The following is a 27,687-nucleotide window of genomic DNA, read 5'->3' as shown; positions in this document are numbered from 1 at the left end:
TTTCATTCCATAAGTCAGAAAACATAGCTAGGATTTATTACTAGAATCAGCTCAAAACACTTCCCATAAATCATACAGCTCAAGTCATATGTAGCCATTAGACACAGAGAGATAGACAAGGTTTTGGTTACATTTGGGATCAGCTTCAGATTCTGAAGCTTAATTCTTTGCTTCTACAGCTTCTTTATCGTGCTTTTCCTTTGCTTTCTCCTTTTCTTCCAGTTTTTCTTCTTTCTGAAGCAGTGCCATAATCTCAGCAACCTGACTGGTGCCAATATCAATATCTTCTTTGTCAATCAATTCTACCACCTAAAGGAACACAAAAGGAAATGCAGAGCTTTCAGTTTTTACATGACTGAGACATTTACCTGCTTGAGTCCAGCTCTGGAGCCTTCAGCACAGGAGAAATATGGACCTGTTGGAGCAGGGCCAGAGGAGGGAAACAAAAATGATCTGAATGTGGAAGCCCTCTGCTGTGAGGCCAGGCTGGGAGAGTTGGGGTTGTTCAGCCTGGAGAAGAGAAGGCTCCAGGGAGACCTTCTGGTGGCCTTGCAGTGCTTAAAGTGGTTAATCAGAAAGCTGGGGACAGACTCCTTAGAAGGTTCTTTTGTGACAGGACAAAGGGTGATAGCTTGAAACTAAAAGAGAGATTTAGACTGGAGAGGAGGAGGAAATTGTTTTATAAACAGGCATCATCCCAGGTCAAGCTGTTTGGGGCTCTGAGCAACCTGCTCTAGTTGCAGATGTCCCTGCTCACCTGTTGGACTAGGTGACCTTTAGAGATCCCTTCCAACCTAAAATATTCTATGACATCATAACATAAATTTTTGCCAGGACCAAAAAAAAAAAAAAAAGGAAAAAACCCAACAACAACAGACTTCAGTTCTTTCATGTTCAAGAAAAACAGCATTTTTTCTTCAATGAAACAAATTCAAACCACAATCAGTGCCTCAAACATATCCAGAGCATTAAAAGGCTAAAATTTCTAGTAAATCTCTAGAACTTTTTGGCCTCAGCACACAAGGACTCACATTTTAAAGCATTAGTAAAACCAGACCTATTTATTGTGCCTGTTCCAATGGAAAGCTCAGATTCAGCATCTGCTGAGATGGCATTTAAGAGAGTATTTATTTTCGAGGCTTAATTGTATCAAAAAGAACTCAGTGTACTAAACAGGCACAAAGTGACAGAGTCTCCAAGATCTTTCAGAAAGCAAGCTGAAAAAATAATTTAGCAGGTGATTCCAAATTCCTTGATGAAGCTTTTTGTGCAAGTTGAGTTCTTGGCATAGCTCCTCCAGTTCCTAGAATTATTGTGTGTTCCATGCAGAATGCAGAAGGACATTTTACCTGCACTGCAAAATGTCCAGCTTCTCTTTTAGAGTAGGGTAATAATCACCACTGAGGACAACATCAGGAGAGAGAAAAAAACTTGCTTCCAAAGACTTGATGCTGTCTTTTCTAGCTGCTCACAGTTTAAGAGTGACTTCTGTATTGAGGAGGAAAATTGTTTGCAAGCAGGTAAGTTTCAGGACATCTCTAAATTGACCAAGTTAAAAAGAACAAAGAGAATGAAGGAGAAATGCAGGGAAAATTATAAAATCCTAGAATTCCTTAGGTTGGAAGGGATCTCAGAGATCTTCTACTCCAAACTCCCCACCACAGGCAGGGACACCTCTCAACTAGACTCAGCTGCTCAAGGCCTCATCCCAACCTGGCCTTGAACACCCTCAGGGAGAAGGCATCCACAGCCTCCCAGGGCAGCCTGTTCTAGAGTCTCACCACCCTCATACTGAAGAGCTGCCTCCTAAGCTCCAGTCTAACCCTGCTCTCCCTCAGCTTCAAACCATTCCCCTTTGTCCTGTCAAACTGAAGTCAAAAGAGGAACACATCTGAAGGATGGTTAGCCTCGTTTTCTTCAGCTGCTCCACAGACTTACCTTTACAACATTGTCTATGTCAATTTTGCCATCCTTGTTTTCATCCAGTGCCTCTGCAATCCTGGTTAGCTTCTCCTCTGGAATCTTCTGGATTTGCTTCATGGCGTTAATGAGCTCAGCGATGCTGATGAGATTCTCCCTGGAGAGGAAGAAAATTCTGTACACGGCAAGCAGTTACTCCAAAGGAGTACAGCTGACAACAGGCACCACTGAAAGTCACTGCACTGCAGTTCACTTCTAATAGTATTAATCAGTTACCATTCTAGAGTGGTTTGGCACTGCAACAGGTTGCCCAGAGAAGCTGGGGAGGCTCCAAGCCTGGCAGTGTTCAAAGGCAGGTTGGATGAGGCCTTGAGCAAGCTGGAGGTGTCCCTGCCCACAGCAAGGGGGTTGGAACTGGATCATCACAAAGGTCCCTTCCAACCCAAACCATTCTTAGGATTCCATGGTTAGACCTGTTCTCCCATTTTGACCTGGAGCAGGGTAGATTTAGGTTGGGCATCAGGAGAAAGTGGTGGTGAAATACTGGAACAGGTGGCCCAGGGATGTGGTTGAGGCCCCATCCCTAGAGACATTCAAGGCCAAACTTGATGTGGCCCTGGGCAACCTGACCTAGTTGGAGGTGTCTCTGCTGACTGCAGGGGGATTGGACAAGATGACTTTGGAGTGTTCCTTCCAACCTGATGCACTCTGTGTGGTTCTGATTCTCTCCAGAGACACACCAGACTTTACTGTCCTTCTCCCCTCACTACTGACAAATGCCAAACATGAACCTGCTCCACAAACCATTGCACATCTTCTCTATCAGGGCAAACCCACTGCCTGAGGAGCAGGACTAAAAGCAGGATTTCACCTGCATCACTGTGAACAAGACAGTGAGATATTAACTGACTCTTTGACTTTCAGAATCCCCTCAGGACTAGCACCTGGGGAATTGTATCTGGTTTTTGCCCTCCTCATTCCAACCATGTTTAACATACCTTAGAAGAGAGAAGCTCTGTGAATTTTATTTTTAGAATAAATCACCTTAACATTTTAATCACAGAGTTGTTTCAGCTGGAAAAGCCCTCTAAAATCTAAAAAGCCCAGGCCAACCATCAGCCTAACACCACCATGGCCATTAAACCATGTCCCCAAGTGCCAAGCCCCCAGGTTTCCTGCATACCTCCAGGGATGGTGACTCCACCACCTCCCTGGGCAGCCTCTTCCAATAACAACTTATGTGCCAATTCGTTTTTAATCACATTACAGTCAAAAGTGAGGCTGAAGGTGAACAGCCAGAAACACAGTCAGTATCACTTACCCAGCAGGAGTCCTGGCCCCACTGTCCAGCTTCACATCCACTGTCTTTTGGTTAGTCTCCAGTTCATTAATAATTTTGTCTATCTGACCAATCATTTGGTTCACTCTCTTGGTCAGTCTCTTGCTTGCCTTTGACTCCTCCACTGCCTCTTCCTGGCCAGCTTTAGAGAGTTCTTTTATCTCTTGCAAATCCTACAAGAAAGAGAGAGAAAAGCTTTTGCTGGGATGAAGACTTCACAAGAGGCACAACCAACTCCAACTGACTCTTTGTGACAGGAGCCGTTTCTAAATGCAAAGCAAAGAAAGGCAAACTGGAACCAGAATAAGAAATTCTAGCACTTTTTCATGGACCTCTGTCTGTCCTTAGCCAGTTGTTCTACCACCCAGTGATGCCCCAAGACCTCCCCACAAAGGGAAATTGGTAATGGAAACAGAGTTAATACAGTGAAATAATAAAAAAGCCTCTCTGATACTCACATCACCCCAGAGCAATGTTCAGCAGTGCAGTGATCATGAGCTGTGCACTGCCAGCAGTCAGTGCTGGATGGCAGGCACTGAGCACAACTGTTCCAGGGTCAGCAGGATTCATCCAATTATTTAGGTGTGAAGGGACCTTCAAGGTCACCCAATTTCAACCCCCCTGCCATGGGCAGGGACACTTCCCACTATCCCAGCTTGCTCAAGGCCTCATCCAGCCTGGCCTTGAACACCTCCAGAGAGGGGGCAATCACAACTTCCATGGGCAACCTGTTCCAGTGTCTCACCACCCTCACTGGAAAGAATTTCTTCCTGATCTCCAGTCTGAATCTCCCCTCTTCCAGCTCAAAGCCATTGCCCCTTGTCATATTACTCCAATCCTTTGTAAAAAGTCCCTCCCAGCTTTCTTGCAGCCCCCTTCAGCTACTGTAAGGCTGCTCTAAGCTCTCCCTGGAGCCTTCTCTTCAGGCTGAACAGCCCCACATCTCTCAGAGGGGAGGTTCTCCAGCCCTCTGATCATCTTCATGGCCTCCTCTAGACCTGTTCCAGCTCCACATCCCTCCTATGCTGGCCAAAGCAAATCGGCCTGAGGAGCTGAGTGATGAGTGAGATCCTCCACAGAGGATGGTGACCATCAGAAGAGACCATCTCCAGAAAACTTCCTAATTTATAAACTATAGATTTCTAATATATAAGTTAACTTTCTAATCTATGAATTATAATTCATAGTATGGAATAATTCTGATTGCTACCTTGGATCAGCTGTCCTGGCTTTTGCTCCTCTGAGCTTTAGCAGGTGGCCAGCTCAAAGACCTTGACTACTCTGGAGACACAACCATGGCTGGCCACAAAGTGTCTTCTCAGCTTTGTTCTCACCTGCAGTCTTGCCAAAAACCCCAGCTTTCCTGAACAGAAAATTGATTCTATCCTAGCAAAACCAGGACAACCCCGTCAAAGTTATTTTCCACATGGAATCCTAGAAGGGTTTGGCTTGGAGATCACCTGCAATACTGACATCTATGCTTGGTAAGAAAGAACTGCAGCATGCAGCAGTTACTCAGCACCTGTGGAGTCACTGGGAGTGACAAGATGCTTATCTGGTGGGAACTACTCCAATGATTTTATCTTGGCTTTAAACATGTTCCACAAAGAAGGCTCTGCATTGTCCCACACAAACTTCATCCCCTCAGCTACCAACTAACAGACACCCAAGCAAGACAAGTTTTGAAATTTTGGGTCATTTATGCTGTAACTTGACAGGAACTGAATTAAAAATGTAACTTCCATGCCCCATTCTTCACCTCATTGTACTCCTGGATATCATCCTTCAGTTCCTCAAGCTCCTCCTTTTCCTTTGTTAGTGCTTTCTTCTGTTCCTGCAGCTTGGAGCAAGCATCACTCAGCATGTCAATCTCCTCCTTGGTGATCTCCTCACCCTGTCACAGAAAACATTTACAAATCAGTGAAAGGCACATTGGTGATTTTCCTCAAATATTTTGGGGCTTCTACCAGTATGGGTCTTTTCCAACCAAACTGATTCTGTGCTTCTATGATTGCAAGGAGAGTATAGAAAGAGACAGGCAAAAAAGAATGCCAGAAACACAGAGCAGGGGGGTGGTGACTCCAAAACAAACAAAAAAAGAAGTTCACAAAGTAGCCATCCAGCTTCTCCAACTCAGAGTTTCACTGCACTGTTAATATCAAGGCATCAACCTCACTTCTGATTTTAATACTGTAGTGAACTTTCGTAAAAACCAAAACCAAGTGGCACAGTTTGAGAACAAATTCCTTCTGCCTCAAAATCACACAACTTCAAGAAGCTGGCAGCCTCACATTTTTCCTTTAGGAGGCAAGAATGCATTCCATGGGGTTTAAAACCTTTGGAAGCATCTTCTTGGGACAGGTCACACTGTAATTAAGAAATACCACTCTAATTCTGCTTCTTGTTTTCTTTCATCAGTTGGGGCTGCTGAAGCTCTGCTTGTGGCCTGGAGTCTGCCTCCCTCCCATGGCTCTCCTGATGGCTGCACTGTCACAGCTAACTCATCACACAGCACTGTGAGTCCAGTGTGGATTAGTTCCATTTGCTTAATACCATTAAAACCTCCTTGGCAGCATTCTAAAGTAAACAAGGTTAGAATAATAGCAAATAGATCAGGATACTGCCCAGGGAAATGGAAAGTATTTTTCTACTTAAAATGTTGTTGTGGTTTAAGCCCAGCTGGTCACTTAGCACCACATGGCTGCTTGCTTGCTCCTCCCTGCCTGCTGCTGAGGTGGGGAGGAGAATCAGGGAACAAAAGTGCAACTTGTGGGGTAAGAACAGTGTAATAATTGAAATAAAATAGTGATCATAATGAATAATAGCCAAAAATAACACTAAAAAGCACCAAATGACAATAATAAGGAATATAATTTAAAAAAAGAGAGAAAACCAGCAGTAGTAAAAATAATCATGAAAAAGAAGATAATAAAAAGAGAGAGAAAATAACAACAATAGTAATGAAGGTAATAAAAACAGGAAGAAATCAACCCCAAGAATGAAAATTGCTGCTTCCTGTGCACCTCCTCACTGGCAAAGAATGGGCAACTGAAAAATCCTTGACTCAGGATAAGCACCAACTAAACCAGCAGTGTGTTATCAGCTCTATTGGCACTCTAAATCCAAAACACATCACTCTGCCAGCTCCTAGGAAGAGAATTAACACTATCCCAGTCAAAACCAGGACAAACACTTCAGAATGATGTTGTTATTCTGCAGATACACTGGGGCTGAGAGAAATGCTGACATCAAGCCTCATGGATTACCTTCACACCTTCCAGCACTGGTGCTGTATCCTTCAAGGTCTCCGAGTGCATCGCCAGCTCTGCCCTGGCCAGCTCTGCCCTGGCCAGCTCTTGATCAGTAGCCACAGCTATTGGGCTTTTCTTAACTTGCAGAGCAGCTGCTTCAAGCTCTACTGCTGAATCCACTTCTTTCTACATGGGAAAAACCCAAGAAGTTTGAATTCAAACAAGGATAACATTACCTGTATTAGCATCAGTAAAGAATGACTTCTCAAAACAGCACTAGCTGCTGAAGTAGGTGCAAGACATGAGAAGGCAATGTTAAAAGACTGCAGTCTAAAATGAGAGAATCCTAGAATGGTTTAGGTTGGAAGAGACCTTCAAGATCATCCAGTTCCAGCCCACTGTCATGGGCAGGGACACTTCCCACTAGCCCAGCTTGCTCAAGACCTCATCCAAGCTGGCCTTCAACACCTCCAGGGAGGGGGCATCCACAACCTCCCTGGGCAACCTGTTCCAGAGTCTCACCGCCCTCACTGCTAAGAACTTCCTCCTCATATCCAGTCTCAATCTACATCACTAACATCTATTTCTCAGTGGTTGAGAGCAGAACTTACCATTGCTGCAACTTGAAGGGTTTCTTTGGCTTTCTCTGCAGCTTCAGACAATCTTTCCATCTCTCTCTCTTCATTTTCTTTCCTGATGGCTTCTTCTTCTTGAAGTGTCGCTTCCAGCCGTGCTTTGTTATCCACTTTTTCACCTTCAACTTCTGCCACTTTGACTTGAGCCTCTTTGGCCTAAAAATAATACAAGCAGTCAATAAATTCTCTGTCTGTGCATGGTTTGGTGCCTTCATAAAGCAAGAAGTGCACATATCTTTCTTGAGACAGGTACTACAGGTGTGCTAGTGGACACGGCCCCCCACAAGTGACCCTCTTTTTGAATTTCTCAAAGGTGATTCTCTCTCCTTGAAAACAACTGAAATTCCACCCTGAAATCCTACATTTCTTCATTTTTCTCTTTAAGACAACCACTAATTTACTCAGATCCCTTCTTTCTCTCCATGACATTAACATTTCCATGTCTTTATATAGCCCGAGCACAGAGAATTTTTCATTTCATTACAAAATTCATTCTAAATCTTCTTGTGCTACCACTGTCAGCTCTCAGGCAAAGAAATGGGGCTTTTTATTTGCTTTATTTTCAGATCCCTCCTCAGATAACCAACTTCTTCTGTGCTTGAAGGTCACTCAAATAAATCTACCCGTGGTGTAGCTGTCCAAGGAAAAGACAGGAGCCAAGAACATCTGCTTCTCTGAATGGACTTCGAGTGATGATGCTGTAAGTTACAGACTCTGCCCATCAATACTCACAGCACTCTCTGGTAGGGTCTGAAGTGTTGTTTTGAGCTGATCAGCTGGAGAAAGGGTATCTGGCAGATACATGGCTCTGGATAAAATAAGCAATGATGTTGGGATTTCCTGGTTCAGGTGCAGATCTAACCACTAGAAACAAAGCACAAAACAAATCTTCAACTTCTGCACTGCTTTTTTTTTTTAACAGGTCAAGCCAAGCATAGACAAAAGAAGTAAGGGATGAGGGGATCAAGGTACCCTCAGTAAGTTTGCAGATACTAGCAGGCTGGGAGGGACTGTTGATCTGCTGGAGGGTAGGAAGGCTCTGCAGAGGGACCTGGCCAGGCTGGATTGATGCACCAAGGCAAACTGTGTGAAGTTCAACAAGGCCAAGTGCTGGCAGAGTGGCCAAGCAGAGGAAGACCTGGGGGTGTTGACTGACACCAATTGAAGATGAGCCAGTGTGTGCCCAGGTGGCCAAGAAGGCCACCAGCATCCTGGTCTGGATCAGCAATGGTATGGCCAGCAAGACCAGGGCAGGAATAAGTGCTGTGAGGCCACAGCTTGATCTGGGATCAGTTTTGGGCCCCTCCCTCCAGGGAGGACACTCTCTGGAGTGGGTCCAGAGAAGGGCAACAAAGCCAGTGAAGGGTGTGCAGAACAGGTCTCCTGAGGGACCTAGGGTTGTTCAGCCTGGAGATAAGGAGGCTGAGGGGAGACTTCTGGTCCTCTACAACATCCTGAATGGAGGTTGGAGCCAGGTTGGTCTCTTCTCCCTAGTAATCAGTAAAAGGATGAGAGGAAACAGCCTCAGGCTGTGCCAGGATGGAGGTTTAGGCTGGACACTAGGAAGCCCTGAAACAGGCTTCCCAGGAACGTGGTGGAGTCTCCATCCCTGGAGGAATTTCAAAGTGATGCTGAGGGACATGGTTTAACACCAGACTTGGTAATGTTGGGTTAATGGTCGGACTTGATGATCTTATAAGTCTTCCAACCTCTGTGACTGCATGAATTGCAACAAGCAATTTGGATATGTTTAAGTCTAAGCATCTAATTTGCATCACCAAAACATCACAGCCCAGAAAGCCACTGCTGCTACATATTGACACAGCACACGTGACAGCAGCTCATTAAGGGGAAGGAGTACTTTAGCCAAGCCTTTCATCAGAACAGAAGCAAAATGACTTCTGAGAATCCTAACAAGAATCAGAGCTAAGAAGTGAAGCCAGGAAGCGAAGTGGGGTCTGGGAGTTCAGCCTAGCAGCAGGGTACCTGTTTGAGCTGCTCCTTGAGACGCTCCTCTGTCACACCAAGAGCTCTCATTCCTCGGGCACGACAGGCTGCCTGCAGTTCTTTCACGGTCAGGGTGTCCACTCCTTCCTCAGCAATCATCTGCACAAAGTGTAAAACAAACTTCAGCATCCAGCATCTCAAAACTGAAGGGCCACCATTAGCACACCCCCAGAAATTGCTGTTTTCCCAGAGGCCACTAGAGGCTGCTGGGAGAACACAAAACAGCCTCCACTTGTGGAACAGTGAATCACAGAATGGTACAGGTTGGAAGGGAGCTCCAGAGATCATCGAATCCAACCCCCCTGCCAGAGCAGGGTCACCCAGAGCAGGTCACACAGGAACACATCCAGGTGGGACTTGAAAGTCTCCAGAGAAGGAGACTCCACAACCTCTCTGGGCAGCCTGCTCCAGGGCTCCAGCACCTTCACAATAAAGAAGTTTTTCCTCATGTTGAGGTGGAGCTTCCTGTGTTCCAGTTTGTGTCCACTGTCCCCTGTCCTATCACAGGACACCACTGAAAAGAGCCCAGCCCCATCCTATTGCCCCCTGCCCTTTAGCTCTTGATCCCAGGTCTCTCAGCCTTTCCTCGTCACACAAACATTCCAGTCCCTTCATCATCCTCATAGCTTCCATTGGGCTCACTCCAGTATATCCCTGTCCCTCTTGAACTGGTGTGATGGTTCGAGCCCCATGTTGGGCTAGCCTGGTTATTGTCGGGGGGTGGGGGGGAATTTCAGCTCACACTGACACAACTGGCAAGTCCAGAAGTGGTCCCAATACTCCAGATGTGGTCCCACCAGGGCAGAGTAGACTGGGAGAAGAACTTCCCCTGACCTGCTGCCCTGACTCTTCTCAATGCACCCCAGATTACCATTGTCCTTCTTGGCCACAAGGACACACTGCTGTCCCATGGTTAACTTATCGTCCACTAGGACTACAAGGTGCTTCTCCATGGGGCTGCTTTCCAGCAGCTCAACCCCATCTCTGTACTGGTGCAGGTGGTTGTTCCTCCCAGGTGCAGGATTCTACACTCAGTGCAATGTTACACTGCTGACAATGTCAGTCTCTCCCTACTTAACATTTCAACCAGCTCCCTGCCAAGTGACAGTTCCACAGCAGTGCTGCACACCACCACTTCCACTGCAGTTAAGGGTAGGTAGAAAAAGGTTAAGCTTTCTCTCTATAAATAAGGACCCTTCTGATTTGAAGCCTTTTCATTCCCAGCTAGCTCCAAGAGAAGTCACACATCCATCCACACACACTCATTGCTCTTCCCTGTCTACATCATTGATGAGTGCCCACCAGAATGACTCACTTTGTCATCTGCTTTTATGCTTCTCAACCTCATGGTCAGCTGGAAGCGGAGAAAGTTGTTTGTCCCAATTGACTGCAGTTCCAACAGTTTACAAAGTGCCACCAGCTGAGGTCTGGTTAGATTGTCCAGAGTTAGCTCATCTTCAAAGAGTTTGGAGAACCTCAGGATCTCCTCATTACTGGGTCGTTCACCAGTTTCCCTGATCTGGAAGAAGAAACCAGAGACACACAAAGATTGTTAAAGCAGATGTTGTGGTTGAGCATTATCTCCAATGACATTCTCATCTGTCAAGCACTTTGCATCAGTTTTGGGATTGGAAACAGGGCACAAGGAAGACATGAAAGGCATTTTAATGAAGCCAAACAACTTATTTACTCTAAAGAGGCAGAAGACTCAATGGTGCTGGTAGCTCCCAACAACACTGCGTAACATAGGGTTGGAAGAGACCTCCAAAGGTCTCTTGGGTTGGGTTGGAAGAGACCTCCAAAGGTCATCCAGTCCAACAACCCCCTTGCAGTCAGCAGGGACAGATTCAGGTTGCTCAGAGCCTTTTCAAGCCTGACCATGAATATCTCCAAGGATGGGGCCTCCCTGGCCAACCTCTTCCAGTGTTCCACCACCCTCATGGTGCAGAACTTGTTGCTAACATCCAGTCTAAATCTACTCATCCAAACCCAACCTTAGATGCATTTGCACACTAAGGAACAGGTCTGAGCTGGCACTGCCACCAGATACCTCAAACAAAATATTATCTGAGCAAATAAATAGTTGCTAGAGAAGCCCCATTGGCAAGTATTCTTTCTGGTGCTATCCTTACTGAACAAAAAAAAAAAACACATTAAAAGCATCACCCTGTGAAGATCAAGTGAGAAGTCCACCTGATGGACAAGATTTTGCAGTGCTGGTGTCCCTGTGAAAACAGGGATTTGGACACTCACCTACCTACATTCTCCCTACAATCACATTTGTTCCAACACTGGTTTGCTTCCAGTTCCTAGCTGTTCTGCACCACCTCAATGCAAATGCACTTGAAGTTATTGCAAAGCATAAATCACTTATTGGTGTGATCACTGAATCCAAAACCTACACAGCTCAACAGTTACCTCCTTTCAGTCACTTAACACCTTCAGGCTACAGTAAGAAGAATTGTCAGAAGTGTTTTTACTTTCTACCTTTCTTTAAAGAAAGCTAAGTGCCATCAAGTCCAGCTATTAAAAAGTCTGATTTCTTCTGCCTGTTTTACTTGCCAACTCAAATCTTGTAGTGAACAGCTATCAAGTACAGGAAAAGACAAAAATGTAGAAGACAAGATGGTCTTCAGTCCATTCACCTCCAAGATACTTGTGGAACAGAGAAAACAACTTGGAGAAAGAAAGGTCAAAGGCCTTGTTGTTCCACTTCACCAGCTCCTTCACTACAGGAGCCAAAAATGGAACTTTTAAACTGCAGAAAGCATTTCCTTCCTTGCTTACAGCTGAATCTTGGCAGAGTCAAGCATGTGTTTGTGAGTGCAAACTGAAACTTTCTAATACATCAGCAGCTACAAAGCAACACAGATAAATCCTGGAATTCTGCAGCAAGCATAGATTCACATAGAATGGTTTGGGTTGGAAGGGACCTTCAAGATTACCTAGCTCAAACCCCATTGCCATGGGCAGGGATACCTTCTGCCCAGCTTGCTCAAGGCTTCCAACCTGGCCCTGAACACCTCCACAGGGGAGAGCACCCACAACCTCCCTGGGTAGCCTGTTCCAGTGTCTCACCACCCTCACTACAAAGAATTTCTTCCTAATCTCCCCTCTTCCACCTTCAACCCATTCCCTCTTATCCTATTACTACAAGACCTTGTAAAAAGTCCCTCTCCAGCTCTTCTGCAGCCCCCTTCAGATACTGGAAAGCTGCTCTAAGGTCTCTCTGGAGCCCTCTCTTCTCTGGGTTGAACTCCCCCAACTCTCCCAGCCAGTCCCCACAGGGAGGATCTCCAGCCCTCTGATCATCTTCGTGGCCTCCTCTGAAGCCACTCCATATGGAGAACCAACATATCAAGCCTCTAATGACTGGTTCCTGCAGCATCAAAAACTTCACTGCAGAAGCAGCTATGAGAACAGCAAAAAAGGTGTGAAACATGAAAGCTTTGTCTTGTTCTGACATTCATTATCTAAGTGAAATGAGATCAAAGAGAGAAACACTTCGCTGTAAAAAGCACACCCACACATAAGAAACGCAGGCCTTGAAACTTCTTTTTAGTCATCAGAGGAACTTGGGACTTCCTCCAGCACCTGTGCAGTGATAGGTCATCAATTTCCACAGAAAGCAACTGCCAAGTGTAAGTTCTTAGAAGCAGTTCTTTCAGCAGAAAGTGAAACGTTCCAAATGTGAAGCACGGCAGTGGCCTGCTCCCAGGGGCTGCAGCTTGACTGCTTCAGCTACCAACCAGGTGAAGAACACTGATGAGGGCACAGAAGCCTCACAGTGCAAGGACTCTGCAAGCAGGTATCAACTGGTGAAGCTTACCAGTATCATTATTTGAGGTAACCTACACAGCACCATCACAGAATACCTTTGGTTGGAAGAGACTTTCAAGATCACCCAGTCCAACCCAAAAAAGAAATCCTAAAAAACCCCAAATCCTCCAAAAAACCCAAATCCCCCAAACCCAACCACATTCTGCTTCTCCAGATCCCATAGAATCAAGGGATCTGATGATTCCCACAGTCCAAAAGGCAAAAACCACCATTTTGTGTTGTTTACCTTTTGAAAGAACATTGAGAAGTCTTTTGTAGCATTTCCTTTGGCTGCTTTGTTTTTCAAGGCCATCTCCTCAATGGTGTCTTGAAGGAATTTGGCTAGTTCAAGCTTTACTCTCAATTCTTTCTTCAGTCTTTCCTCCTGTCAAAAGAAACACCTGGATGTAGAAGTTCATTCCAGAAAGATGCACACTAAAAACCCCTCAGACAAATCATGGAGAGTCATAGAATTGTTTTGGTTGGAAAAGACCTCTAAGATGGAGTCCTACCATCAACCTAACACCACCATGACCACTAAACCATGTCTAGGGAGGTGGTAGAGCCACCATCCCTAGAGGTGTTCAAACAGTGTGCTAACCATGGAGTGCTGAGTCAAGGGCTGCACTGGATGATCCTGAAGGTCTCTTCCAACCAAAGATTCACAGATTCATAGAATTGCTTGGGTTGGAAGGGACCTTCAAGATCATCCAGTTCCAGCCCACTGTCATGGGCAGGGACACCTTCCACTAGCCCAGCTTGCTCAAGCTGGCCTCATCCAAGCTGGCCTTGAACACCTCCAGGCAAGGGGCATCCACAACCTCCCTGGGCAACCTGTTCCAGTGTCTCACCACCCTCACTGTAAAGAACTTCTTAATCTCCAGTCTAAATGTCCCCTCCTCAAGCATCAATCCACTCCCCCTTATCCTATCACTCTAAGCCCTTGTAAAAAGTTCCTGCCTAGCTTTCTTGTAGCCCCTTTCAGGTACTGGAAGGCTGTCCTAAGGTCTCCCTGAAGGCTTCTCTTCTCCAGGATGAAGAGCCCCAACTCTTCCAGCCCATCTCCATAGGAGAGGTGCTCCAGAGCCCTTTGATTTTCATAGCCCTCTTCTAGACCCACTCCAGCAACTCCATGCCCCTCTTATGCCAGGGGCACCAGACCTGGATGCAGTGCTGCAGGTGGGGTTGGTTCATTATTAAATATTCCACATGGATCTGTGATTCTGTGGTTCATAATTAAATCTTAACAATGAGGCCAGCAAAACAACAAAGAAAACCAAAGCATTACCCAAATATAGATAAAAATAATGACCTGGGGATTTTTTTTTTCCCCAACAAATTATTAGCTGATAAGTTCAGACCTGCTTACCTTTTTAGATTTTGTCTCAAACGTAGAGGGAAGCATATTAGGGAACAACTTCAGAGCTACTGGAAGCAAAAATTCCATAAAGGGGACAACAAGAAAAACAAGGAAAGGGACCAAGCGGAAAAGGTCAGCACATATCCGAAGAAACTGGAAGGGAAAAAGAGAAAGAGAAATGAGTTGAGAAGAACAATTTAAAACACTTAGTTCCAAATCACTTCATATCACCATTATCACTTAAACTCACATGTATACCTTTTTTCCCATCAATGAAATGTAAACTAACACAGCAAAGTGATGTGATCAAGGGAGTTTTTGGGATCTGCAGGTTGCTCCACAGCAGAGTGACAGAGTTTCAGCACTTTTCAACACTCCAGAAAGCATTTCCAAGGCCTGGCTGTGTTTCAATAGGATTATTGAACAAGTATCTCATTTAAACCTCTTAAAAGCACCTGAAAACAGGAGGTGGTCATTTGTTGTACTTAAAGCTGCTTAACTCCTTTTCTTCATCTTTATTTGTGCTCCACTACTTCTTACATGCATGACCTACTATGGACTAAGTAATCAAGAAGAAAATGAAAGCTGCCTCCCCCTCTGCCTCCTAACAATTGCAATGGACTTTGAAATCCAGAGTAATGAGCCCAGCTTGCTGGATTCCCTTTGTTCACTCACTGCTTTTCCAGAGCAGCAGTCCTGCAAGGCAGCCCCATGCCTTAGCTACTGAATCCTCAACTGAAAAAAAAACCAAAAAAATCAGTATTGTCCTTCTGGTCCTTCTCTACACCCACAAATTATGAAATCCTGCAATGGTTTGGCTTGAAAAAGACCTTCAAGATTCACAGATTGCTTTAGGTTGGAAGGGACCCTCAAAGGTCATCTAGATCTTCCCCCTGCCATGGACAGGGACACCTCCTACCAGAGCAGCTTGCTCAAGGCCTCATCCAACCTGCCTTTGAACACTGCCAGGCTTGGAACCTCAACAGCTTCCCTGGGCAACCTGTTCCAGTGTCTCACCACCCTCATGACAAAGAATTTCTTCCTCATGTCTCATCTCAATCCAGCTTCTTCCAATTTGAAGCCATCCCCCCTCACCCTGCCACTCCATGCCTTTGTACAAATTCCCTCTCCAGCTCTCCTGTAGCCCCCTTCAAATCCTGGAAGGCAGCTCTACTGTCTCCCCAGAGCCTTCTCTTCTCCAGGCTGAACAGCCCCAACTCTCTCACCCTATCTTCACAGCAGAGGTGCTCCAGCCCTCAGATCATCTTTGTGGCCTCCCCGGGACCCACTCTAATAGTTCACATCCTTCTCGTGCTGGGGGCCCCAGATCTGCACAAATTAGGCAGCAAAATCTCTAAGCAAATCTTTCAGCACCTGTTGGAAGTTGAACAACTTGGTTTATACCAGCAAGTGCAGATCTTAGTTGATTCCATGTCATTTTACAGAGCAAATAATCACTTCTGGGGAATGAATTCAGCTTCTACACCAGAGAGTGAGGGTCAGACATAGAGCATGGTCCTCTACTGTCACCTCAACATCACAATTTGATAAACACAGCTAACACTGGCAAAAACTGGCAACAGAAACATCATAACAGAAACAAACACATCCCCTTCCCATAGCTCAGACCAGCCCAGGGGAACACCAGCAACAACCAGTATGGATTGCATGTCCCCAGGGCTCTTTTGCTGGAATACAAACCCAATAAAAATTCAACCATAATTTTCTTAGCCTAAAAGCAGCCCAATTCCTCAATGCTGTCTTAGGAATGCACAAACTCCACAGATCCAAAACTCAACAGTTTTCTTTGTGTAGAGAAGAAAATTCAGTTTCCCAGAAGGGATACTTTGGTCCATTGTTTACAGACTCAAAAGATTTTTCCATTCATTCCAACAACTGAAGGAAAAATGGCTGCAGGGGTGTTCAAAGAGATGTAAAAAAGGCTGGAAGAAAATTTTAAGTCAGAAGGAACATTTTCCCTGAGAAAAGCCTCTATAACATCTGCATAGTGCAGTAAGGTTCCTATTTCTCTGCAGGATTTGTTTTTGGAGAGCACGTGCCAGCAAAATCCAGACCTAAGGAGCAGTTTTACAACAGGATTCAGCTAACCTAAGACAAGGTATTAAAAGTAATGAAGGTGCACCAACATGTGGTGAAGAAGGCTGAACATGCAGCAGCAACCACAATGTGAAGATGCATCATGGATCCACCAAAAGCTAACCTAGAAACACATAGGATCAATACACACCAACAGGAGCAGGGAGAACCCAGAAGCTGGAAAATTTTAGTTCAGCACTGGCCTTTCTCATAGCAGCACTGTCCTGGAGAGGGTTACAGACACCATGAAACTTTTAAACCTTATTTTAAGTTTGTTTCATAGATGCAGAATCATTTTTGGTTGGTAATCCAGTCCTACCAAGGCTGGTGCTAAACCATGGCCCTCAGCACCACATCTCTTTCCACACCTCCAGGGACAGGGATACAACCACCTCCCTGGGCAGCCTGTTCCAGTCTTTGGAAACCCTTTCAGGGAAGAAGTTTCTGCTAATGTCCAACCTAAACCTGCCCTGGGGCAACTTGAGGCCATTTCCTCTCATCCTATTGCTTGCTAGTAGGGAGAAGAGACCAACCCCCACCAGGCTCCAACCAAAACAATCAGTTCTTAACAGCCTATATAATATCGGGCATGTTTTCACCTTTTCCTGCCTTCTCTCCCAAGTGTAGGCATGTGATCCAGATGAATCCAAACCCTACCAGCAGTTGTAGAAGCACAATTTTGGAAGCACCTTTTGGTTTCCATAAGCAGCAGCTCCCCAGCAGCAGCCAGGCTGCAATAGCTTGTTGATGTGGTTAGATTGCTTGGCTATCTTTCCATTATTGCCTCCAAAGAGGAAGGAAAGGGCAAACAGAAAGAACTCATTTGTCACTCTGGGGGAAGATGAGGTTTCTCTCTGTCAGTTCCTGTGCAGTTTCAGACATTGCAAGCACTCTGTACTGCCAGCTTTGTAACTGTTTTTTTTTGGTTTTTAAGTTCAGGAGCAACTTTTGCAGAGTTGTATCTAATCTGGCAAACAGATTTTAAGACTTCTTTCCAACAGGCAGTGTAATACAATGTAAGGCTGAACTGAGGAAAAATGAACTGTGCTGAAACAAGTCCTGTTAGGAGCACCTAAGGGAACTGAGATTCTTCAGCATGGAGAAAAGGAGGCTGAGGGGAGACCTCAGTGCTCTCTGCAACTCCCTGAAAGGACATGAAGGGATGGTACCTGATGCTAGGGAGGAGGAAACGTATCAGGCATGAAAGGTCCACACTGCAGAAGAGACCAACTCGTCCAAATTCATTTTTTTCTTCATGAGAAGCATCATGTATTTTAATGCTTCACATTGTTAAATGTAAATGTAAATCCTGACACCTTCTGTTCTGCAGGAGTCATGTCCCAGCTTGGATGCACACAGCTGCCCCCAGTGCAAGCACCCAGCAGCAGTGCCAGCATCTCCTGCTCCCTTCCCCAGAACCTCACTGCATTTTAGGTTGGATATTAGAAGATAACTTTTTCCCTGAAAGGGTTTCCAAAGACTGGAACAGGCTGCCCAGGGAGGTGGTTGAATCCCCATCCCTGGAGGTGTTGAACAGATGTGTAGATGCAGTGCTGAGTTTCATGGTAGTGTTGGGTTAATGGTTGGACTTGATGATATTAAAGGCCTTTTCCAGCCTAAATGATTCTGATTCAATGACACTGAGAAATAAAGACTTAAATAAAGCAGTTGGGAAGGGTTTTGTTCAGCTGTATTACTTCCACAGGTTCATGCCTCCTAGAACACAGTCCTGGTCTTTCAGCAGGAATATTTCCATGCTATCCATTTTTTATTACTGTTTGTATTTTGTTTTGTAATTTCTCAGTATGGCTCAGTGGATATGAAGCAGGCAGGAAAACCAACGCTTCCAGCCTTGGCCTCTGCTGGGTTTCTAATTCTGTTTTAAAGCATGAATTAATTTGCTTCATTTGCTTTTCCAAGTTTCCCAAAGGTCTCAATAAGCCAGCAGAGGCCATAAGTGCTACTTGCAGAAGGCTTGCAGTCCTCCTTCCCCCCATCCTCAGATCCTCTTCCTTGGCACTGCATAATCCCCTCTCACGTCAGCACAGACTCCTGTGCTTATTGGTGAGCAACACTTCTGCTGGACCAGCTACCAAGTGTCTGCTCCCAGCCTTCTCTTTTCCAGGCTGAACAACTCCAACTCTCTCAGCCTGTCCTTATAGCAGAGGTGCTCCAGCCCTCTGGTCATCTTTGTGGCCTCCTCTGGCCCCATCTCCAACAGCTCCATGTCCTTTTTGTGCTGAAGACTCCAGAGCCAGCCCCAGCACTGCAGGTGAGGTCTCAGCAGAGCAGAGGGTCAGAATCCCTTCCCTGCCCCTGCTGCCCACACTGCTGGGCATCAGCCCAGGACAGGGTTGATTTCTGGGCTGTGAGCTCACAGTGCCAGCTTATGGTGAGCTTCTCCTCACCCAGCACCCTCAGATCCTTCTCTTCAGCACTGCTCTCTGCTCAGCCTAGATTTGTGCTTGGACTGCCCTAAACCAGGTGCACAATCACCTCACAAATGTGAGGTATCAGCACTAATAGCTGACTGTCAAGCACGTATTTCACCCTGCAGCTTTTCCTTCCCTGTTTAAAAAGAAACCAACAAAACCCAGTTGGCACAAATTGGCACAAATCCAGTCTTTCCTGGAAGTGTTTGCCCTCTCTTTTCCCAGATGGAGTGAAAAGCAGAGAAAGTGACCACGGACACACGTATAGCATATGAATGGGAACTTGAGAACCAACCACAGTTGTAAAACAAAACAGAAGTATCCTCTGCTGTTCCAACTATAAAATTACAAATCTGTCTCCAGTCATGGGGAACAAGAATAAAATGTTTTGGAGTCATATCCGAAATGTTTAGTGGCCACCTTAGGAGAAGGAGGAGGGAAGCCAGGTTGGAACTAGCTGGTATTTAAGGTCCTTTGCAACTCAAACTATTCTATGATTTGAATTCTAGGAAGATAAGAAGAAGAACCAACTCAGTTCAAATAAAACAGAGCCCACAGAAATGGGCCTCTTGTCAGTACCTGTCTGCGTTCTCGACGGGACAAAGTGTTTCCATGCAGTATCCTCCAGAGCATCCTGGCAGCTATCTTTGTGTCAATCCACAGTAACCTAAAGCCATGGTAATAGTGCTTCAGTTCATCCACAATCCTCTGCCCCAGAGACTTCTTTACAACTTCCACTTCTGTTGGGCTATATACAGGACCACCTTCTTCCAACTTCTTGTTTTTGTCCTTTAAGGACTTCAGCGACTTTTCAACTATGGAGTCATCTTGAAGGGGACGTGAAGAATGCCACCATCTAACTGGGAGATACTGGGGATCTAAAACACCCACGGTTGCTAGTGGTGTCCATGAGGCAGGAGAGCTGATGAGAGTAAAGTGGATTTGTTGAGATCCTTTAGTCCAACAACAGGAGCGAGTTTTTTTGGAGTAGGTGTAAACAGGAGGGACACTAGTGCAGTATTTAAAGTGGACAGGCCTTCAAAAGAAAAAAAATAATCCCAGAATTAGATCAGAAACCATTTAGACAGATTTGCATGGTTATAGAAATGTCTGCATTTATAAAATGCATCATTTGAGAAATCTCTACCACATATTGAAGAAAACAACCCCAAACCTGTGGCTCTCCAGGTCAGTGACTGTACCTGAAAAGAATTCTTGCCTTTACTTCAGGACAAAAAAGGAACCTGCAGGGAATTTTCCATGAAACAACCCTCTCATAATTAATGATACAATGACAGAGAACTAATATAACTGAAAATAGAAAGGAATTAAGTTTGCTTTGAATTCAAGGGTTATGTCTAGAGACACATCCTGATGTTAAAAAAGAAACCCAGGAAACTGAAGAACAGTCACTGCTTCCTGAGCACCATAAATAAACTGGAGAATACAAATTCCAACATTTCAAGGAAAGGAGTTAGGAAATTCACATCCATGAATATGCCTGTCAGCCATGTCAGGAGCAGAGAATGGATTCTGCCAACACCCAGCTCCTTGAGTTCCACAAGGGCACACAGTGGCTGGATTTGTCCTCAGAAGAGGACATTGTCCCTTGGGAGAGCTCCACCCAAGGCTGTAACAAACTACTGTGCTTTAATGAAGATACAACTCAGATGATCTGCATTCACATGTGAACTAAGGTAACTACTCCCATGTTAACTCTGTTTAACTATGCTAACTACTGTGACGTTAACTATGTTAACTACTCCCATGTCAATTATTCCCATGTCAATTATTCCCATGTCAATTATGTTAACTATTCCCAGGTCAACTGTGTTTAAATATGTTAACTACTCCCATGATAACTATGTTTTCCCAGCTAACTATGATTGGATGATTACTCCATGGAACTCCAGAGAGAAAGCACGGAAGAAGCCCACAACATCCCATGCTGTCACCTGGAATCCCTCAAGAACAAGCTCAACACCATGAGACAGACAGGGAGGAAGTGGGTGAGCAAAGGAAGATCTCTCTTTCCTTCTCCCACACGCAACCAAGCAGGTGAAGAGAAACTGCTCAGACTCCCTTTAATCTGTCAGTAACACAAGCTGGAGACAAAGCATTCATACTTTGTCCTGAAGATTTAAACCTCCATTCTCTGAGGACACACCAACTGATGTGTTTGGATGGCCTGAAGTGTGGAAGGAAGCTCCACTTTACTCACATTTTGTTTGCCAGCCTCAGGGATGTACAGCTCAGACATGCCCGGTCTCCCAGGTTCCCTAGAAAAAGACCAAAAATTACCATGAATGTTGGAAGTCAGAGAGCCCATTGCCTCTCTATCACCTGACAGGAGGGAGAAGAAACCAACTCCCATCTAATTCCAACCTCCTTTCAGGCAGTTGTAGAGAGCAATGAGGTCTCCTCTCAGCCTCCTTTTCTCGACTAACAACCCCAGTTCCCTCATCTGCTCCCCACCAGACTCATTCTCCAGGTCCTTCACAGCTTTCTTGCCCTTCTCTGGGAGTGCTCCAGCACCTCAGCTGTCATCTCAATTTGTAGGACAGGAAAAAAAAAAAAAAAAAGAGAAAACAGGTGTGAAAGAATTCTGTAACATGGCTGCCATCTCCACAAGCACTCAAGCCAACCATCCATTCATACCGTGGAACTCTGGACATGTCAGGCATTGCTTGCACTTCTCCAACTGCCTGAAGACAGCTTTCCAAGTCTCTCAGACAAGCAACTCCACTGCAGAAAAACTTCACTGAAAGTAGACATAATTTTTGAGAGACTCCATGACAAGATGGTATTGGATGAGTCAAATGCTGCACAGCCAAGTGTCTAGGAAGAAATTTCTGTTGTTTTAAGCAGGTCAATAATTAAACCATTGAGTAGGAACCTAACATGTTTCCTAGAGAGGTAGAACCACACCATCCCTTCAATACTCTGCTGTCTATTTTGTTTAGCACCTGGTAAAAATAGCTCTGGCTCTGGATCTCTCTGCAACGATACAAATTGTCTTGAAGGGCAAGAGCCTGATCCAAAGGATGGGAAATGTCAGCTTTCCAGCAAATGCTCTGTTCCTCAAAGTGAATTCCACTTGGAACACTACCTCACTTGGAACACTACCTTAGAATCAGCCTTAATAATGAAGTCCACAAGGAGGACTGACACCTATATGCCAGCATCCTCTGTCCTACAGAGACAAGCAGAGGCCATTCTGGCAGCAAGATGAGGAGACCATCAAATGATGGTCAGTTCACATGCTTCAATAAAGAGCCATGCTTGAAAGACCTTTAAGATTCACAGATTGCATTGGGTTGGAAGGAACCCTCAAAGGTCATCTTGTCCAGCCCCCCTCCAGTCAGCAGGGACACCTCCAAGTAGAACAGGCTGCCCAGGGCCACATCGAGTCTGATCTTGAATGTATCCAGGGATGGGGCCTCAACCACATGCCTGGACAGCCCTTCCCACTATCCAACACCACAAAAGCCCCATCAGCTCCATAAAGTGCTACCAAGTGGCTGTGAGCAGCCTACAGTCACTGAAAATCATCTCCTTAAAGCACTTAACTCTACTCCTGTATCAATACCCAGCTGCAGTAACCCAGCAGCCAGCCAGTATCAGAGCAAAAGGACTTTGGACAGAACAAAGAAAGATCACATGAGAAAGATCTGAAACTCCTTGACTCTTTTTGGCCAGTCTTTTCAGAATTCACTGTAACCTAAAGAAAAAGGGAAGGCTGGAATGAGGAGGCATGCTGTGGTCTTTTCCTCTCATCAGCAATCTGCTCTTTCTGGTCACTCCTAAAAGGCAGCAGGATAGATCCTAGAATCATAGAATGGTTTGGGTTGGAAGGGACCTTCAAGATCATTTAGTTCCAACCCCCCTGCCATGGGCAGGGACACCTCCTACTAGACCAGGTTACTCATGGCTTCATCCAACCTGGCCCTGAACACCTCCAGGGAGGAGGCATCCACAATCTCCCTGGGGCAACCTGTTCCAGTGTCTCACCACTCTCATTGGAAAGAATTTCTTCCTAATCTCCAGTCTAAATCTGCTCTCTTCCAGCTCAAAGCCATTGCCCCTCATCCTATCACTATAAGGCCTTATAAAAAGTCCCTCCCCAGATTTCTTGTGGGTCCCCTTTAAGGTACTGGAAGGCTGCTCAAGGCCTCCCCATCAGGAGGTCATTTTAGGATGGTCATTTTTAGAGTTAGTGGTCAATTTTTCCACCACCGAAGCCAAGATACAGCCTATGAGAGAACCTGAAGCAGGCAACTGTATCTAGGACAGCACAGCACACAAAGCTTATCAGCAAAACACTTCCCCAACAAACCAGCCTATTTATTAGAGGAAAAGAGATCCCTCCAAAATCAGGTGGGGCCATCAGAAGGTACGGAAAGTGGGAGGAGAAAAGGAGGAAAAGGTAAGTTATCAAAGACAGATAATAATATTCAAGGGCTATGCCATGCTAAGTAGCCTTTCATGTCATCACAGCAACAGAGATGACATGGAAAAGGATTTACCCATCTCAAGTCACATCAAACTCTAACAGGTACCCACTGCCCCTGCAAGAAGAGCCAGGGAGAAAACTGACCCTTTCTGCATCAAAAATCAATCTGTGAAGGCATTCTGTAAATACTCCTCCAGAAAGATCAGCAGCTGAACTTCTGGATCCAGGAGGCCAGCATCTCAGTAGGATGTATCTGACTGGAAGGAACAGCAGAACAAAGTAGAGAAGCACTCAGTCACAGAGCTCTCACCCGAGTGGCAGGAAACACACAAAGCCTGTGTGCCAAAAATGAGACTTCTGTTAGTAGAGGAAATAACCTACAGTGGCCAGGTGTCCCTAGAAGAAAGAGGGATGAATAACCTGGAGATCAGAGCTGACTTGGAATTTCTCAGCTAAAGTTCCCTAACAGCAAGACACTCACTTTGCCTGTCTTTGCTACCAGACTGATTAATGCTAAGGAAGGGGGCAAAGCACAACATTCCAAGGTTAACAGAAGAAAGCAGGCCAACCCAACCACTTCAACAGATGACCTTTGAGGGTCCCTCCTAGACCAATGCAATCTGTGAATCTATAACCTGAGGGGAGACCTCATTGCTCTCTACAACTCCCTGAAAGGAGGCTGAAGCCAGGTGGGGGTTGGTCTCTTCTCCCTAATAACAAGCGACAGAATGAAAGGAAACAGCCTCAAGTTGCACCAGGGTAGGTTTAGGTTGGACACTAGGAAGTTTCTTTACTGAAAGGGTTCTCAACCCCTGGAACAGGCTGCCCAGGGAGGTGGTTAAATCCCCATACCTGGAGGCATTTAGAAGATCATAGAATCATAGAATCAGTCAGGGTTGGGAGGGACCACAAGGCTCAGCCAGTTCCAACCCCCCTGCCATGGGCAGGGACACCTCACACTACATCAGGCTGGCCAGAGCCTCATCCAGCCTGGCTGCAAACACCTCCAGGGATGGAGCCTCAACCACCTCCCTAGACAACCCATTCCAGGCTCTCACCAATCTCATGGTGAAGAACTTCTTCCTCACATCCAGCCTGAATCTCCCCACTTCCAGCTTTATTCCATTCCCCCAAGTCCTGTCACTACCTGATATCCTAAAAAGTCCCTCCCCAGCTTTCTTGTAGCCCCCTTCAGATACTGGAAGGCCACAATAAGGTCACCTCGGAGCCTTCTCTTCTCCAGACTGAACAGCCCTAAGATGTGGTGGTGAGGGACATGGTATAGCACCAGACTTGGTAGCATGGTTGAACTTGGTGATATGTTAAAGGTCTCTTCCAGCCTAAATGATTGCTGTGACTTTATGACTTGCAGTGTCTGTTCTAACCATGGAGCTAAGAGCAAGCCAGCCCTGAAATAAAATGCGTATTCTTCAGAAAGGAGCAAAGTCCACATCCTGTTCCTGGGACAATACAGACATCCAGCAGTGTCTGAACAAAAATTAATGCAGCACAACACACTCAACACTGCTCAGTTAAGAAATAAGCATTGCAATTCCTTGCTTGGAAAGTAAGAAAGGCAGCAGTGCCAGAGAACTGGTATAGAATCATCATGGAATACTAGGGCTTGGAGATGATAGAAGCCCATCCCGTCACAAAGCAGGATGGAAAAGAAGTAATGAGAAACTTTGGGTTTAAACTGAATGAAATACCAACCCCAAGGCTTTATACCCTTAGTAAGTTTGGAGGTTTTAAACCAGAAAAGGCTACCATGAAATAGGTCTCTAGGTTGTCAAGTATAAGCTTGCAGTACTTAACACTCTGATCTTTACAGGAAGAACATTCAGGATTCTTAGAGGCACTTAGCTTCAACTTAATCTCAGACTACTTACATGTCAAGCAAAGAAGATGAGCTAAGTAAAGCAAAACACTGCACAGAAAAACGTACACCAGACAGTAAAGTGTATTAATAGATTCACACTCCAGTTCGAAGCACAGTGCACCACAGCACAGATCTCATCTGATTCCATCACAGTATTTCATCAGTTGAGGGCTTTCACAAGGCTTAAGATTTATAACATGCAAACCTGTAGCACTCAGCAGCATTTCTTATGCTATGGCACAAGAAGAATCAAAGCTCCCAGCTAATTTGAAAGTACATGGATGTGTTGCTTCCCTGCTGTAAATAAAATACATAGAATCACTGAATGGGTTTGGTTGGAAAAGACCTCCAAGATCATCCAGTCCTACCATTCTCTAACTACCAAGGCTGGGGCTAAGCCATGTTCCCCCAGCACCACCTCTCTGCCTCTTTGAAACACCTCCAGGGATGGGGATTCAGCCACCTCCCTGGGCAGCCTGTTCTGGTCTTTGAGAACCCTTTCAGCAATGAAGTTTCTCCTAATATCCAACCTAAACCTCCCCTGGGGCAACTTGAGGCCATTATCTCTGGTCCCAGCGCTTGTTACTAGGGAGAAGAGACCAACCCCACCACACTCCAACTTCCTTTGAGGAAGTTGTAGAGAGCAATGAGGTCTCCCCTCAGCCTCCTTTTCTCCAGGCTGAATAACCCCAGTTCCCTCAGGTGCTCCTCACAGGCCTTGTTTCAGCACAGTTCATTTTTCCTCAGTTCAGCCTTACATTGTATTACACTGACTGATGGACAGAAAAGCCTTAAAACTTGGATGCCAGATGAGCTACAACTCTGCAAAAGTTGCTCCTGAACTTAAAAACCCAACCAAGAAATTACAAAGCTGGCAGTACATACCCCAGGGTTTTGTTCAGCTCACTGTACAAGCTCAATCTAAATAAACAACTTTACAACAGCAGCTAAAAAAAAATATCAAATAGAAGAAGCTGCCACACTCGAGGGATTAGTGGTAGCCAAGAAGACAGCTTGTTTATCACAATGAAGGAGCATCCCTGTTGCTGATCAGGGTTGCCAGAAGCTGAAAAGTGCACACAGCCTGCTGTACCTGACAGCACTTCAGTGACAAGACAGGGCTCAGTGTCAGAGCACTGCCTGCTAAGCTCTCCCTCATTCCTCACTAAATCCCTGCCACTCCAACTCTGCGACGGAAAAAGCAACCAGAAGGCCCTGTCCATGTCACAAGTCATCAGCTGCTTCATGTCATTAAAGTTCACTAACCAAAGGTATTTAAACTGTCAAATTAACTTGATTGTTAATGGGGACAGGATCACACACTGTGTTTCATTTTTTAGTTTCACAGAATCTTAGAGCGGTTTGGGTTGGAAGGGACTTTAAAGATGGTCCAGTTCTGACCCCCCTGCCATGGGCAGGGACACCTTCCACTAAACCAGGTTGCTCAAGGCCTCATCGAACCTGGCATTGAACACCTTCAGGACAGGGGCATCCACAACCTCCCTGGGCAACCTGTTCCCCAGCCTCACTGGAAAGAATTTCTTCCTAATGTCCAGTCTAAATCTCCCTTCCTCATGCTTCAATCCATTCGCTTTCGTCCTATCACTACAAACCCTTGTAAGAAGTCCCTCCCTGGCTTCCTTTTCCCAAGGAAAAAGGCAAATCCACATTTTCTGCCTATTAGAGAGCAAGAAAATAACCTCTTGTACTTTGTTAAAGGGTACGGAGAAGTGTTTAGTGGCCACACGACTTCACAGCCGAGCTCAAGGGAAGGGGCAGGCTGAACTGAACGGTAGGAAGCGCAGCACATGGAACCTGCACATGGTTTCCACTCCCTCGGCCTCTGACATTTACATGTCGCACGTGTCCTAACTGCCGGTAGGGCAAATCACTCCCTCTAAACACCCTGCCCAGGAAGTAAAGGAACAGAGGAGCTGCCCAGGCCGGGCCGTAGCAGGCATGGAGTGAGAGCCTCGCTGCCCAGCCCACCACAGCTCCCGCGGGGACGACAGAGAAGGGCGGTGTCCAGCCTCGGTTCGCTGAACCCGGCTGCGGAGGACAGAACAGCAGAGCCTCAGCTGGGCCTCGCCGCGGCTCTTCTCTCTCGCAACGACCTCTCCGCCCACACCGGGAGACCCCCGACGTCGATGTCGTCGCCGCCTCCGCCCGCCCTCCTTTCCCCCTCCTCCGCCCAGGCCTCCAGCGCTGCCGGCAGCACAGGCCTCGCCGCCCCAGCGGCACCGCAGCCGCACCGCACCCCAGAACCAAGCCGGGCCGCTGGGTGGCTGCGCTTTCCTGCCCGCACACCGAAGCCGCCTGACGGCCCACGGGGATCCTCACCCAGCTGGGGCTGGCGGCGCAGCGCTCGAGGCAGGCGGCAAGCCCGCCGGCCGCAGGTCTGTAGCAGCATGGACGCCATCTTAGCGCTGGCGCAGGGCTGGGCGGCTGCAGCGGGCTAACGGCGACGGCGAGCTCCCTGCCTACTCATGTCCCAC

The 27,687-nt window shown here is 46.1% G+C and overlaps 1 protein-coding gene across 1 annotated transcript; it reads right to left on the bottom strand.

Moving 5' to 3' along the window:
* On the bottom strand, positions 1-27,611 carry LETM1 (leucine zipper and EF-hand containing transmembrane protein 1). Its single transcript, XM_054391521.1, has 14 exons — positions 27,533-27,611; positions 21,082-21,139; positions 19,440-19,896; positions 14,341-14,484; positions 13,219-13,356; positions 10,468-10,671; positions 9,132-9,251; positions 7,878-8,009; positions 7,122-7,301; positions 6,526-6,696; positions 5,019-5,153; positions 3,242-3,432; positions 1,939-2,077; positions 1-309 (listed from the first exon to the last, which is right to left on the bottom strand). The coding sequence occupies exons 1-14, from the start codon at positions 27,609-27,611 to the stop codon at positions 160-162; spliced, it is 2,298 nt and encodes a 765-aa protein (XP_054247496.1). The 3' UTR covers positions 1-159.
* Between the last annotated feature and the right edge of the window lie 76 nt (positions 27,612-27,687).

This window comes from Indicator indicator, chromosome 23 (genome assembly GCF_027791375.1).
Source record: "Indicator indicator isolate 239-I01 chromosome 23, UM_Iind_1.1, whole genome shotgun sequence".
In the NCBI taxonomy this organism is placed as follows: Eukaryota; Metazoa; Chordata; class Aves; order Piciformes; family Indicatoridae; genus Indicator; species Indicator indicator.
The sequence above is the reverse complement of the archived record's forward strand: the minus strand, read 5'-3'. Positions and strand labels throughout refer to the sequence as shown.

Coding starts and splice junctions, on each gene's coding strand:
- LETM1 (XM_054391521.1), bottom strand. CDS start 27,611: ATGGCGTCCATGCTGCTACAGACCTGCGGCCGGCGGGCTTGCCGCCTG. Junction 21,140..27,532: donor GCGCCGCCAGCCCCAGCTGG/GTGAGGATCCCC, acceptor GTCTTTTTCTAG/GGAACCTGGGAGACCGGGCA. Junction 310..1,938: donor ACATAGACAATGTTGTAAAG/GTAAGTCTGTGG, acceptor GTGTTCCTTTAG/GTGGTAGAATTGATTGACAA.